The following is a 15953-nucleotide window of genomic DNA, read 5'->3' as shown; positions in this document are numbered from 1 at the left end:
GAATATGAACAGAACATGGTGTGAATGTGAGATGAACATGATGTGAACATGAGCAAAACATCATGAGACATCTGGCTAACATGGGGGAAGGTTGAATACATCAATATACCTTTGAGATGTGTTTCACAACCTCGATAAACCTACATGAGCTTGGAAGGTTGATACAAGGCGGGACACGAACACTTGGAAGGTTGATACAAGGCAGGACAAGAACACTTGGAAGGTTGATACAAGGCAGGACACGAACACTTGGAAGGTTGATACAAGGCAGGACACGAACACTTGGAAGGTTGATACAAGGCAGGACACGAACACTTGGAAGGTTGATACAAGGCAGGACACGAACACTTGGAAGGTTGATACAAGGCAGGACACGAACACTTGGAAGGTTGATACAAGGCAGGACACGAACACTTGGAAGGTTGATACAAGGCAGGACACGAACACTTGGAAGGTTGATACAAGGCAGGACACGAACACTTGGAAGGTTGATACAAGGCAGGACACGAACACTTGGAAGGTTGATACAAGGCAGGACACGAACACTTGGAAGGTTGATACAAGGCAGGACACGAACACTTGGAAGGTTGATACAAGGCGGGACACGAACACTTGGAAGGGTGATACAAGGCAGGACACGAACACTTGGAAGGTTGATACAAGGCAGGACACGAACACTTGGAAGGTTGATACAAGGCGGGACACGAACACTTGGAAGGGTGATACAAGGCAGGACACGAACACTTGGAAGGGTGATACAAGGCGGGACACGAACACTTGGAAGGTTGATACAAGGCAGGACACGAACACTTGGAAGGGTGATACAAGGCAGGACACGAACACTTGGAAGGTTGATACAAGGCAGGACACGAACACTTGGAAGGGTGATACAAGGCAGGACACGAACACTTGGAAGGTTGATACAAGGCAGGACACGAACACTTGGAAGGTTGATACAAGGCGGGACACGAACACTTGGAAGGTTGATACAAGGCGGGACACGAACACTTGGAAGGTTGATACAAGGCAGGACACGAACACTTGGAAGGTTGATACAAGGCAGGACACGAACACTTGGAAGGGTGATACAAGGCAGGACACGAACACTTGGAAGGTTGATACAAGGCAGGACACGAACACTTGGAAGGTTGATACAAGGCAGGACACGAACACTTGGAAGGACTCGTTATAGGAGAGACTAAGTAGACTTAATTTAGGCGATGCAATTCCAAAATTCTAGTAGCGTAAAGGGCATCCTGTTCGTGACGTCACGGGTGTCGTTGTCGTTTCTTAGGTGGTTATCGGCTCCTATCCGGCCGAGTGCACTTGTTAGGTTAGGCCGTTGCGTCATTATGTATCCTGAGAGCGCAACCCCGCGGGCCAGGATGGTAGGCCTACACACACACACACACACACCTTACAAATTATGTGGAAAGGAATTACAGAAGTCTAATAAAGAAGGAGACCTAGGGGCGTGGTTTAGGATAGTAAACTGTCGCCAGAGGAACACATAAAGAACATTGTGAGAGGAGCGTATGTGTCGCTTTCCAACTTAAGACTTGATTTTAATTATATGGATGGTGAAATACTAAAGAAACTGTCCATAACTTTTGTGAGACCAAAATTGGAACATGCAGCAGTTGTATAAGGTGCAACTGGCATGCTACAAAATGGTTTCCGGAACTGAAAAACAAGAGTTACGAGGAGAGACTAGAGGCGTTAAACATGCCAAAACTAGAAGATAGAAGAAAAAGAGGAGATATGATCACTACGTATAAAATATTAACAGGAATCGACCAAATTGACAAACATGAATTTCTGAAATCAGCACAAATTCAAGCTAAGGAAACAGAGGTGCCGAAAAAAATTAGAACATTTTTTTTTTTGCACACAGAGTGGTAGACTGTTGGAACAAGCTAATTGAGAAGGTGGTGGAGACCAAAACCGTCAGTAGTTTCAAAGCGTTATACGACAAAGAGTATTGGGAAGATGGGATACCACGAACGTAGCTCTCATCCTTTAACTACACTTAGGTAATTACAAACACCTATATTATACAGTATATCTATAAAAGATAATATCCGTATATTTTAAAGAAATTGTCCAATTCTAGGACCAGTATTCTCAGGTTAATCCGAAAGGTGTGAGAGTGCTCCTTAGTTCCAGGCATCCAGCGCCGGTAATCATTCCAGCAAGTGTGGCGACACTGACCGCGGGGGAGCCTAGTCCCTCACCACTACCCAGAATCATGAACTATCCACTTCCATTTTACGTCAGCTACGTCCACTTCCCCTGGAGACAAGCAACGATGGCGGGACGCTCGTCACAATACGAAGCATATATGTGTCCTTGTCACAGATATGTGACAAGGACACAAACTGTAACCTTGTCACAGTTAGTGGCAGGGAGGGAGGAGAATGTTGTGTCGCGCCGGGCCACTTGCCACCGCCAGGGAGTGTTTATCAACGTGGGGGTACATTTCTCACGGTGTGTGTTAGTTTATGACATATAATAATAATTTCTTTCTTTATTATGCACCCCATACCCATCCCGTGGGCGGTGGTGTAAAGGATTACAGAGGCACATAATCGGTTCAGGAACTGAATCCTCTAGTTAGTTTATGACAGTGGGGCGTTTTGTCGCCGGTGGGAGTTGCTTTGTTATGGTATGTTAGCCTATAGCGGCAGGTGTGTTAGTGGCAGTAGTATACCACGGCTGGGGGTGTTAGTATACTACAAGATTATGGTGAAGTAGCTTTCTTGTGGTGAGAATTGTCTACTCGTGAGAAGAATTTTATTATGAACTAGATGGGGTATCCGGCTGTGTCTTGGTCTCTCTCCCCCTACCCCTCCCTTATTTCTCTCTCTTCCCCACTCTCACCTACATCTCTCCCTCCTCTCTTCCCCTCTTACCCGTCTCCTCTCCCCTCCCCATGTCACCCCTCCCCCCCCCACCCTCAGCACCTGTCTCTTCCTTCCCCTTAACAACATGGTTCTGTAACTAACCAACAGACTGTCTTGTCACACAAGAGGTCGTTTAGTCGTCACGGTGCAGGTAAATGCTAACCTTGACGTCATTTGTAACACCATGGGTTGTACTGCTAACACTGTAGGACATTTGTAACACCATGGGTTGTTCTGCTAACATTTGTAACACTATGGGTTGTACTGCTAACATTTGTAACACCATGGGTTGTACTGCTAACACTGTAGGTCATTTGTAACACCATGGGTTTTACTGCTAACATTTGTAACACCATGGGTTGTACTGCTAACATTTGTAACACCATGGGTTGTACTGCTAACACTGTAGGTCATTTGTAACACCATGGGTTGTACTGCTAACATTGCAGGTCATTTGTTCTTAATGGAATAATCATGGTTGGAATTACTTTGACATGCTTGGTGTCTGAGGAGGTTATAAGTCGCTTTATCACGGGGCCTTGTGCGACGAGAGAGTTGAATTTATTATGTTGTTAATTTCGTCATAAGTTAACTTAATACACCGAGATGGAGATGGAAGCGGGTGACATTATGGGCGGGGATCATTATCTTATTCCCAGAATTATTTTAAATTAAATTATAAATCGGCAAACATAAAGACCAAGGCGGGCAAATATACAGCCAGACACAAGAACATTTACAGAGGCACCCACACACACACACACAGACAAACTCACAGACAGAGCCTAGCCCCCAGACAACCGTTCCCCCCCCCCCTCCCTACCCACCCCCAAGAGGTGTGTGATAATCCACCACTCCCTTAACACCAACTCGCTCGGAAAGGCCCAGCGGGAGACATCACGGTCCTAAAATAAGATTTAATTTGTCTCCATTTTATTAAGGTGAATTGAATAGATTCTATTTTGTGCCAATTGTATTCACGCTTTCTTATTTCTTCTCCGGGTGAAGGCATTGAGAAAATCGTAATAGTTGTTATATGGGTCGTGATTCAGGTTTGGAAATTCCCTTGAGTACAGTGTAGTACGGTCTGTCTTCATATTAATACACAGAAACATGATGCAGTGGACAACACGTACATTCGTGACAAACTAAGACATTTGAAGACGGATTTTTACAGAGATTAATAGGGGCAATATGTTCATACATAGATATACGTGGTTATACATATATATGTGTAAACAAGTAAATAATATGTTTAGAAACAAATACTATATGTGGAAATATTAAACATAAAAAGAGAGTAGCAAGACACCAGCTGGGGCCTAATATGACTGTGGAATTGAAAACTATTCTTCATTCGCCTTAGAAACAGTAGAGTACAGAGGGAGCAACCCGTTCTCGCAAATTTAATAAGTCAATATTGACTTATTAGTTGCGTGCATAGGTGACATACTAAACATAATAGTTTCCCTTGAAAAGCTTCATAGAAAACACCGACCTTACCTAACCTACTTAGTATGTTAAAATAAGCATCTTATAGCTTCGTAATTACAATTGTTACTTAACCTATTATAGGTATAGGTTAGGTAATAATTGTAATTACGAAGCAATAAGATGCTTATCTTAACATACTAAGTAGGTTAGGTAAGGTCGGTGTTTTCTATGAAGCTTTTCAAGGGAAACTATTATGTTAAGTATGTCACCTATGCACATATTTAATAAGTCAATATTGACTTATTAAATTTGCGAGAACGGGTTGCTGGTGGCAACACTGCCAGCCTGCTACACTCTGGCCTCCCAACATACACCTTGATCACGGTGTTAATGCACTACACTAATACACTATACTAACACAGTACTGCAGAGACTGAACATACTTAAAGTATTCTGTGTAGTATCTAAGATACTTAAAATAAAGACATATAAGTTGCTATATAACTCAACTTTGATTCTAAAGTGCTTTGACGCCACGTAATGATGGTGAAAAGCCCGAGTGTGGTTCGTGGTACGCTTTCTTCATGATTACGGTAATAGGATGATAAATCTTAGTGTGGCAGCACGATTTAAAGTGTCCTAGCACGATCTGGCATAACCTAGCGTGACCTGGCATAATATACTATAACCTAACATATCTATGTCAGGGCCCAGTATGACCTACCAGGTCCTATACTTGACATGGCCGTGACTTGGCGAGAAGTGACCCACCATATAGTGCTCGCTGGAGTTCCAAGTTGACGGGACGACGATGGTGACCTCGCGGAAGTAGGCTCGCCGACGCGTAGCCTCGTACAGCACCAGCGACCCGTCCGTGAACATCTTCTGTCAATGGGAGGAAAGATGTTACGAGCACTGCAGGCAGGACGGAAGTGTGGGTTAACAGACTGACAGTGTTAAATATGTGGGTTAGCTGGGAGAACTGGAGTAGGTGTGAGTACACTACCCATGCGGGTACATTTCTGGTACATTACTGGTACGGCGGCTGAAGAGGAAGGGGAGAAATTTGAGGTCGCGCCAAGAGCCATGTTTACTAAGAGGGATAATTGTTGGGAATGTGTAGGACAACAATGATGCCCTTGTGGCCTGAAAATTTAGAAGTCACGAAGGATGGTAGTAACGTACATGGTGCTGGAGACCGGATAGTTGGACGGCGGGAGGGAAGGTGGAATTGAGAATGTGGCATTTGAGCTGAACCCGGCTGTGCTGTAGGTGTACTCACCTATTTGTGCTTGCGGGGATTGAGCTTTGGATCTTTGGTCCCGCCTCTCAACTGTCAATCAACTAATGTGTGTGTGTGTACACACCTATTTGTGCTTGCGGGGTTGAGCTTTGGCTCTTTGGTCCCGCCTCTCAACCATCAATCAACTGGTGTACAGATTCCTGAGCCTACTTGGTTCTATCGTATCTACATTTGAAACTATGTATAGAGTCAGCCTCCACCACATCACTTCCTAATGCATTCCACCTAAGTGTGTGTGTGTGTGTGTGTGTACTCACCTATTTGTTCTTGCGGGGGTCTCTTTGGTCCTGTGTGTGTGTGAGCACGCATGCATGCGTGTGCGTGCGCTATAGGGGTGTAAGGGGTATAACAGAGCGAGGGGCAGACACAGGGTAGGCAAGAGGAAACAGTCAAGACACAGATGGCCCGGGCGAGCACAGATACAGAAATATAATAACCACGACAGAGGAGTGACGTCACACACCTCGCCTTACATACGTGGATCTTATTTACGTTCGTCGAAACATCCGGATTAACCCACGCCGCTCAAATAAAAAAAAAAAATACTCGCCCACCTCCGCCAAGCGAAACAACCACCGCCTTTTAAATCCTCCATTAAAGCCATGGCTGAGCGAAAAGTGGGGCGTATATAAACGTTGAGGACGAATGGGAGAGATGTATGTAAGTGATGTTAAACGGAGCACGTGGCCTAGCTAGCTCCCCAGCTGGGTGGTGCCGGGGGAAGTGAGTTCCTTCATGCTTTTTATGTTCCGTGTCCGTCACCACCACCCACAGCCACCACCACCCACAGCCACCACCACCACCCGTGTCACCCACCTAAGAAATGCCCAGAGACGTGAAGTTGCAGTATTAAAAGCTATGACAACTTTTGTAGTAATAGGTATTTGTATGGTCAGCACAGTAGCCGGACCAGACAATGTGATGTAGTCATTGCACGAATTCGCCTTGGCTATAGGCACATCTGGCAGGTTAGTGAGGCTGAGTCACTACCAAAATATTCAGATTGTAAACTCTGTGACAAACCTTTAAGGTTTGAACACTATATTGAATAATGAACTCTATATGAACACTGAACACCAGAATACTCCCTGCCCTTGTGTGCATAATAGAAAGTTAAATTTGCAAATTTCGACTCATTTGATTCAAATTAGATACATTTATAGTCAGGAAACAAATATACAAAAACGGGTTTGGAAATAGTATAAGATCGGTGGAAAAAGTTGGAGGCAAGTAACACAATAACAGCAACTCATTGGAAAGTTTCAAACTAACTCAATTATAAATGTACAAAACATGAATAAAGTTTTAAGTTTGAATTGAATTTTAAAATGATTGGGAGTTTTTGAATATGGAGAGAAGCCTCGCCTCACCTGGGCCAAAAGGCTTTCTACAGGCTCAGATACTAAAACATTTATTATGTGCAGCGAGTAGGTTATATATAATTGCTGTTATGAAGCTCTTCCTGTCGATAAATGCAGGAGATGTTTTCAAGTGCTTGAAGAGTAGGCTTTGAATCACAAAATATTATTCCTCCTGTGATGTTTAATGCATTGGTAGCTAGTTGATGTGTTGCTAGTTCTGTTTGTGAGTGCAGCCAGTTGTTTAACCTGAAACTGATAGTCTGTATGAAGGTATTATTTTGATATGACCTACAGGTTGCTGCAGTCCGTCCTGTTAACGACTGGACTGGGCCATCGGTGTAGACACAGTGCTCGTGAGATCTTAAATGTTTTTATAGAGGGGATTGTTTTAAGTGTGACAGCTTGAAGAAGAGCAAGATTCCCATTACCTTTCTTGGTGATGGGTGTGTGTATGATACTTGAATAGTGGGGCCCAGATGAAGAGGGATATCAGTGATAGCTGCCTGATACCTGCTGCCCACTATACATGCCTGCGGGTCACTAACCAAATTATTGCATGACCAATAAGCAAGTCACTGATTGTTTGTTATTTAATCATGCCCAGATGCGATGCCCAACCAACGCTCACTACCACACACCGCACACTACACCACACCACCTCACACCACACCACACCCCTCACACTACTCCACACCCACTCACACCATACCACACCCTCACACCACATCACACTCCTCACACTGCGCCACACCTTTACGTGCTATTCATGCCCGTGCCACCTCTTGGATGGCTTAACATCAATCAATCAACCCTTCAAATAAGACCACCATCCCGGCATCTTCCCTAGCGAACACCATATTAATATGGTGTTCCAGTTAATATGCGAATATTAACTGGACCGGATGTCGATTCCCATTTTCTGCGGGTGAAGGACCAATGTGTCCACTGGCGTCATTGTTAATGTGTCCGCCTCCACGCCTCTCCTGTCTCTCCTATTATATCTTCTTTTACTGTTTTATTCTCTCTCTCTCTCTCTCTCTCTCTCTCTCTCTCTCTCTCTCTCTCTCTCTCTCTCTCTCTCTCTCTCTCTCTCTCTCTCTCTCTCTCTCTCTCTCTCTCTCTCTCTCTCTCTCTCTCTCTCACACTCTCTCTCTCTCTCTCACACTCTCTCTCTCTCTCTCTCTCCCCAGGGACTTGCCCGAAAAGCTACGCGTACTAGTGGCTGTACATGAATGTAACAACTCTTGTATATATATCTAAAAAAACAAAAACAAAAAAAACTGTTTCTACTATTACTTTTTTTTCCACACCACACACACACCAGGAAGCAGCCCGTGACAGCTGACTAACTCCCAGGTACCTATTTACTGCTAGGTAACATTGGCATAGGGTGAAAGAAACTCTGCCCATTGTTTCTCGCCGGCGCCCGGGATCGAACCCCGGACCAAAGGATCACGTGCCCAGCGTGCTGTCCGCTCGGCCACCGGCTCCCATAAGTGTGTACTCACCTAATTGTGCTTGCGGGGGTTGAGCTTAGGCTCTTTGGTCCCGCCTCTCAACTGTCAATCAACTGGTGTACAGATTCCTGAGCTTACTGGGCTCTATCAAATCTACATTTGAAACTGTGTATGGAGTCAGCCTCCACCACATCACTGCCTAGTGCATTCCATTTATTAACTTCTCTGACACTGAAAATATTCTTTCTAACGTATGCGTGTGTGTGTGCGTTTTCGTATCATAATAATGGTAAGCAGCAGGGGTTTCACATTATATCCGAAAATTAACTGAAATTTTCATTTTCCAAATTAGTATTATTATTTCAACACCAACCTTTAGATTTGTAATGATGTTCGGATCCTCGGGCACCTCTTCCCCGATGGCCACGACGACGCCCTCATAGCCATTTTCAGAAAGGACTGTGTTCGCCCTGACTAAACCAAGGACAGAGCCAAGCGTCAAGACACCTAAAATCATGCCTGCCATTCTTCTCATTCAAGATTGTTTATCACGCCGGCATCTCTTTAACGAATTCCGGCATGTTTTCTAACCACACGCCATTCTCCTTGATAAATGACCTGTTATACTTTCTTCAACAATTGAAAAACCTGTCTTGATTCTCACTTGACAATAAAACATTTGTGCTCGAATATAATAGTGTTTATGTGGAACATAAACGCCCACTACGCTGCCCGAGGGAGGAGACCCCTGTATGCTTAGGGAGTAATTTTCACAGTTAAACGTTTACGTTCGTCACTTGTTCACAAACTGGAGAAGATGAGGACGGAGCACGCAAGAGGCTTACCCCCGACCCTGCTGCAGCCAGCCACAGCCTCACACTAACCATTTACCACGCACACGACCCCAGAAAAAAGCCAGGGAGAATACAAGAGTGACCTACGTCATCGAGTCCGGAAACGGACTGAGGGGGACTCCGGGGGTGACACAAGCAGCGGACATGATTGCTTCAGCAGATGTGCGGCTCTAAGAGCGTCTTTGTGTTTAATCTTATATCAAGTTTTAACCCTAGTTGGGTGTATATTGTAACCTCTTATTGCTCTTTGTTTTAACAGGGTTGATGCTCATAACTTCTTACGCTTAATTTTGATATATATTTTTAAGAGTCGTATTTTTTTGTTTAAGCATATTAGGATTTTACTCAAGCTTTATATTTGGCATTTGGGTTAAGAGTCAGACGAATTTCCAATAATTTTGTACAGTCTGATGGCTGCGTAAGGGACATGGAGGCCTCAGATTTTAGAGAAAATGTCTAATGTTTTAGAAACTTTTTATACTTTGTATATCACAATTAAATTATCTCAGAATGTTTGGTAATATGTTTATTGTTTGTGATGTGTGTATATGTATGTATTAACACGATGTACTAAACGGGGTGAGAATAGCTTGAGCTACCTCATCCCTTTGTGTGTATTTTACCTCAATAAACTTATTTCAATTTCAATTGAAATTCAGTTTGTTATCAATGTAAACACCAATGAATTTCCCCATCTATTATCTTCTCAATTTAAGTATTGTTAATTCACAACTTGATTTAATTGGTGAACATGCTTCCAAACAATACGTAATACGATTTTTCAGTGTTAAGGGTAAGTTTATTAATAATTAACCATAAATTTATTTATTTATTTATATACAAGAAGGTACATTGGGTGTATGAGAGTACAGAGACTTGACGTTTTACATTCATGTAAAGCCACTAGCACGCACAGTGTTTCGGGCAGATCCTTAATCTAACATATAATTTTAAGAAGGTAATTTCTAGCAAAATTAAAAAAAAATGTTTACAGGTACATTGTAAGAAAGTATACAAATACATTGTAAGAAAGTATAAAAAAATACATTATAAGAGAATATAAAAAATAAATTGTATAAGAAATTTGACAGAAAAAAAAGGTAGGTACATTAAAGTAAATGTTAGGGTAATCCACAAGTACATTTTAGCATAATTTGAGGATTATTGCAAGATATAATGTAGCAAACTATGTGTATAACATGATATAAGATAACAGCAATGATTACAATGGTAAAGTTGTATGGCATAGGTATATATATTGGGGAATTGGGTAGCACTAATAATAATAATAATAATAATAATTTTTATTTAGGTAAAGGTACATACATAAAGAGATTTTACAAAGTTTGTTGGCTTTATAGATAGAGCTAGTACATACAATGCCTAAAGCCACTATTACGCAAAGCGTTTCGGGCAGGAAAAAACACTAATGACTAAAGCTTAAAACTAATGGGTAAAAAAATAAAATGTGTTGAGTACAAATAAAAATAGAGGTAAAAGAGGGGGGATCATTGTTGAAAAAGCAGCACAAATACAATTACAAATTATTACAGAAAATTACATTCAAACAGCGTTGATTTGAAAAACAAAAACAAAAACAAAAAACATACATGGGTTGACAACAGAGGGGTAAGGTAGGTTACAGGGAATTTATTAGGTATAGCTTCGTTTTTAACTTAAACTGGTTGAGAGAGGTACAGTCTTTAACATGGTTGGGAAGGTCATTCCACATTCTGGGCCCCTTGATTTGTAGAGCATTTCTGGTTTGATTAAGTCGTACTCTAGGAATATCAAAACTGTATTTATTTCTGGTGTGGTGCTCATGGGTTCTGTTACAACCTTCTATGAAGCTTTTGAGATCAGGATTGGCATTATAGTTTAGCGTTTTATATATGTATAATACACATGAGAGAATGTGCAGTGACTTAATGTCTAACATATTCAGAGATTTGAGTAGGGGGTACCGAGTGATGTCTGGGGCCAGAATTGGATATTGTCCTAATAGCAGCTTTGTGTTGAGTAATTAGAGGACGTAAGTGATTTTGGGTAGTAGAGCCCCAAGCACAAATACCATAGTTGAGATATGGATAGATAAGGGAGTAATAGAGAGTCACCAGGGCAGGGCGTGGTACATAATATCTGATCTTAGAAAGAATGCCCACAGTTTTTGAAACTTTTTTTGATATGTTTAGAATGTGTCCCTGGAAATTCAGCTTGTGGTCAATGAGAATGCCAAGGAATTTGCCATCTAATTTGTTACAAATTTGGGTATTGTTTATTTTGAGATTTATTTGATTAGAGGATTTATTGCCAAACAGAATATAGAAAGTTTTGTCAATGTTAAGGGTGAGTTTGTTGGCAGTTAGCCACAGATGGACTTTATTTAGCTCAGTATTTACTGTGGCATTTAGAGCAAGGGGATCAGGACTGGAGTAAATGAAGGTTGTGTCGTCAGCAAATAGAATTGGTTTGAGGTGTTGGGAGGCATTTGGAAGGTCATTAATGTAGATGAGAAAGAGGAGAGGGCCAAGTATGCTGCCCTGGGGAACACCAGTGTTGATGGGTAGGGTGGGAGAAATTGTATTATTCACAGAAACACATTGGAGCCTGTCAGTAAGGTAGGATTTGAGTTTCTAGATACAGATATACAGATACTCGCACTAGATACAGTGCGAGTTTCAAGCACTAGGTAGGAAACTATGAAGATGAAATTAGCTGCTTTTGGTTTCATTTTTGAATAAGGCAAAAGTTTGGCAGCTTTTCCATTCGTTAGGGAGTGAGTTCCATAGACCAGGTCCCTTTATTTGCATAGAGTGTTTACACAGATTAAATTTGACTCTGGGGATATCAAAGATATATTTATTTCTGGTGTAGTGATTATGTGTTTTATTACATCTGTACAAGAAGAACTTCAGAACAGGATTTGCACTTAAGAATAGGGTTTTGTAAATGTAATTGGCACAAGAGAATGTGTGGAATGAGTTATGTTTAGTATGTTTAGGGATTTAAACAAAGGGTCTGAAAGCCGAGTTTGTTATTGTTCTGATAGCAGATTTTTGCTGGGTGATGATGAGGTTGAGGTAGTATGCAGAGGCTGAGCCCCATGCACAGATACCATATGCAAGATAGGGATAAAATAGCGCATAGTATAATGAGAGGAGAGTAGAGTTTGGAACATAATATCTGATTTTAGAGAGTATACCAACCGTTTTTGAGACTTTCTTGGTTATGTGTTGTTTGTGGGTGCTGAAGTTGAGTCTCTTGTGTAAGTATAGGCCAAGGAACTTTCCGTCATTTTTATTGCTGAAGTTAACATTGTCTATCTGTAGCTGAATTGCATATGTTGATTTGCTTGCAAACAAGATGTAGTAGGTCTTTTCTATGTTTACTGTGAGTTTGTTGGTTGACATCCATAAGTGAACTTTTTTTAGTTCATTGTTTACAACATTATTTAGTGTGTGTGGGTTGGGGTCTGAATAGATGAGGATAGTATCGTCAGCAAATAATATAGGTGTAAGAATGTTAGAGACATTAGGCAGATTCTTGATATATATGAGAAATAGGAGAGGTCCCAGGATGCTGCCCTGTGGCACTCCTACGGTTAATGGTAGAGTGGGAGTTATATCATTATAAATGATATAACTCCCCGTTTATCATATAACAAATGATAAAGTTATATCATTATAAATGAACTCTCTGAGTTCAGTATTTACTGTCAGAATAAGTGGGTTACCATTTGAAAAAATGAAGAGTGTCACCAGCAAATAAAATTGGTTTCAGGTGTTGCAGGCATTTGGTTGGTTATTGATGTAGATGAGAAAGAGAAGTGGACCAATTATCCCTCTCAGGGGCATCATCAGACAACTCCTCCGTGGCAAGGAAGCCGAGGAAAGGAGGATAGAAAAGCAAGTCAGTGAATCTGTACGCTGTTATAATGCAGTTGCAGCTAACAACCACATTCACTACAGACGAAAATGAGGTGGCCGAAGGAGAGAATCCGCAATTGCAAGAATTCGTCTTAGATGCAAGTGCCCATGAAGATTCGTGATGGACACAACAGCAGAGCGGCATGAAGTGAAGGACATCGACTGGACCACTATCTGAAAAATAATGTGTAGTATAATAAACTCCACCTTTATTCTAGTCAGGAAAACACTGTTAAGTACAGATACTGCACCCTCAAGATGACGTAAACTTGAGGGTTGTAAGATATTAATGTTTTACTTGACAGTTTTTCCATTTGAGACAGTTAAGTAAGTCCCAGTTGGTTCTGGATACAAGTGTTTTAGTTTATTTTTTACCACAGAAGTCGCCAGAAGTGATAGGATGAACAACCCTGTGGGTTTTATTCCTATTGGGGGAGGGGGGGGTTCTACATGCTGCTATGGTGGTATGTTCACTCACAAGATGGGTGGCGCTGCCCAAGAACGTTACTCGTGGCAAAATTTAATTAACAGCAGGGTAAGTACGAATTGCTAGGGGTAACCCCTTTGCTTAAACAACAGATTTAGATTTAGTTTTAGATTTAGCTACTCGGAACAAGAAGTTCATAGTAGCAAGGGCTATGGTGAGCCCGTAGTGGACTCACCTATCACAAGAGCGGGGCTGTATGTTAAGACAAACAACAGCGCATTACATGTAATCAGTCTGTATGTGTTACTGAATAAACTTGATCTTAACACATTACCTGAATTTGTTAATATAAAACCTACCCTGCTGGTCGGTGATCTTAATACCAAGCATCCACACTTTGATGCAAACTGGAGTCAATCTAATGTCAATGGACGGAAACCCTCTATGTCAGGGGAAGTCAAAATCTCAAAGTCCTGAATGAAGAACAGCCAACTCACTTCAGATGGGCAAGATTAGATTATGCTCTCTTGTTGAATGCTCAAGATAGTGATGCCAGTACACACATTGTACACAGTTTATGTAGTGACCACTGGGCGCTGCTTGCCACCGAACAAGAGATAGGAGACAAATACAAGAAAAAGGCAGTCACTCTGAGTTGATATGAGGCCGCACTTTATAAACAAGATGGGTGACTGCTTCACCAACTATCAAATCCCGAAGATATTGATGGCCTCAATAAGCAAATTAAGAGCTGTCTCAGAATCCCGCGTCAACGTCGTACGAATGAGCGAAGCAACCCTCACAAAAGGAAAACCAAATGGTATGAAACTGGTTACATAAAGATGTACGGCATGAGACATCCCACTAAAAGAAATCAAAAGTTCTTTAAAATGTGTGGCAAGTAGTCAGGGAAAAAGAAGATTAATTAAAGAGCGAGAAAGACACTGGCTTGTCTTAACTAGTTCCACTGGAGGAGAAACATCATTAAGACAAGTGTGAAGATAAATATAGAGAGCTAAGGAAAGCAGAGCCCAGCCAGCTGCACACAAAAATCCCAAGGGTAAGTAAGACTGAAGAGCTAATACAAAATGGAGTAATGCAGCATCTTCCACCTCCCTTACAGAAATAAGCAGGGAACAGCTCCTGCGGTGTAATGATAGCAAAATTAGGATAACAAAAACACAATCTATAGTGACGAGTATGGACAACCAATCAGCCCAGGAAGTAAGGGAGGATATGAAAAAAAGTTAGAAGTATTGCGCCTGGTGAAGATGGCCGGTAACCTATGACATTCTCAATGCACTATCTAAGGTGTCGGGGACTTTAGTATTTGAATAAATAAACCCTAAATAGAATATTGCCCACACAATGGAAATACGCAATAATTGTCCCCATACTGAGACCAAAAGATCCTGGAAGTTACAGACGTATTACTAACTGATAATAATAATAATAATATTATTATTATTAGTAATTATAATAATAATAATTCATTGTGTAGTGGGAACAGGCAGCCAGTGTATATCGTTCCCTAAATTTACCTAAATAGACCTAAATTTATATATTTTGAATTTGAATTTTTAAATTTACCCGATGGCCACTATCTCAAAAGTGACTTCGACGAGGACAGGAAGCCGGCAGCTTATCAAATGTCCCCCCCATTTGTCTTGATAAATTTATAGAGCTAGATTTTAAAATTTAAGTTTTTTTTTACAATTTTTGTTATTAACAAGCTTAGGTATACACAGAAACGTGCTGCTACTCTATTCTACATGAAGGATTACACAGTGTAGATAAAAAAAACTAGCTTGGCTTTGGCGGGTAGGCGGTTCCTTGGGTTTATAAGCTTATGGGTAAAAAGACATGTTTTCTTCCCTACATTGTGGCTTGTTGAGCTTGAAACCCAGCTGTGTCTGGGTACAAGTGACAGGATAAACAACCCAACTGCTTGTCTGCCTATTGGGGATAGGGTGTAGTACACCCTGTTCTTGCCCCCCGGGGGCAGAAATTTAAATTGAAGAATATATTCCCCGTGTCCAGTACCAGCTAGGGGAAGGGTTTCAGGTTGGTGTCTCGTCTCTATTAAACCCTCTAAGCCGGGCATCTTATTGACCACCTCCCTTCTGTCTACACAGCCAAATTTTAACAAATTAGCCAGATACGTCCAGCTGGGGGTGTAGTGGAGAGAGAATGGCCTCGTCACTTGCATGAAACAACTTGTTGAATAGTGATCCTTTACAACACTAGCAAGCACTCGTCGCCCTGTTGTTTGTGTACTGCTGGCCTCA

General features: G+C 41.6%; 1 protein-coding gene across 2 annotated transcripts in view; it reads right to left on the bottom strand.

Annotated features, from left to right (window-relative positions):
* Nucleotides 1–9422, bottom strand: part of LOC123762641 (calcium-activated chloride channel regulator 1) — a 39336-nt gene extending 29914 nt beyond the window's left edge. Inside the window, exons 1-2 of one of the 2 annotated variants that reach the window (XM_069332336.1) lie at nt 8832–9422; nt 5109–5222 (exon numbers count right to left, since the gene is read on the bottom strand). In XM_069332336.1, the coding sequence (XP_069188437.1) occupies nt 5109–5222; nt 8832–8993 (276 nt within the window). In that variant the 5' untranslated portion in view covers nt 8994–9422. The remainder of the gene's footprint in view (nt 1–5108; nt 5223–8831) is intronic. The other variant, XM_069332337.1, reaches the window with a different exon arrangement.
* Nucleotides 9423–15953: the final 6531 nt, after the last annotated feature.

Source organism: Procambarus clarkii, chromosome 27 (assembly GCF_040958095.1).
Source record: "Procambarus clarkii isolate CNS0578487 chromosome 27, FALCON_Pclarkii_2.0, whole genome shotgun sequence".
NCBI lineage: Eukaryota > Metazoa > Arthropoda > Malacostraca > Decapoda > Cambaridae > Procambarus > Procambarus clarkii.
The sequence above is the reverse complement of the archived record's forward strand: the minus strand, read 5'-3'. Positions and strand labels throughout refer to the sequence as shown.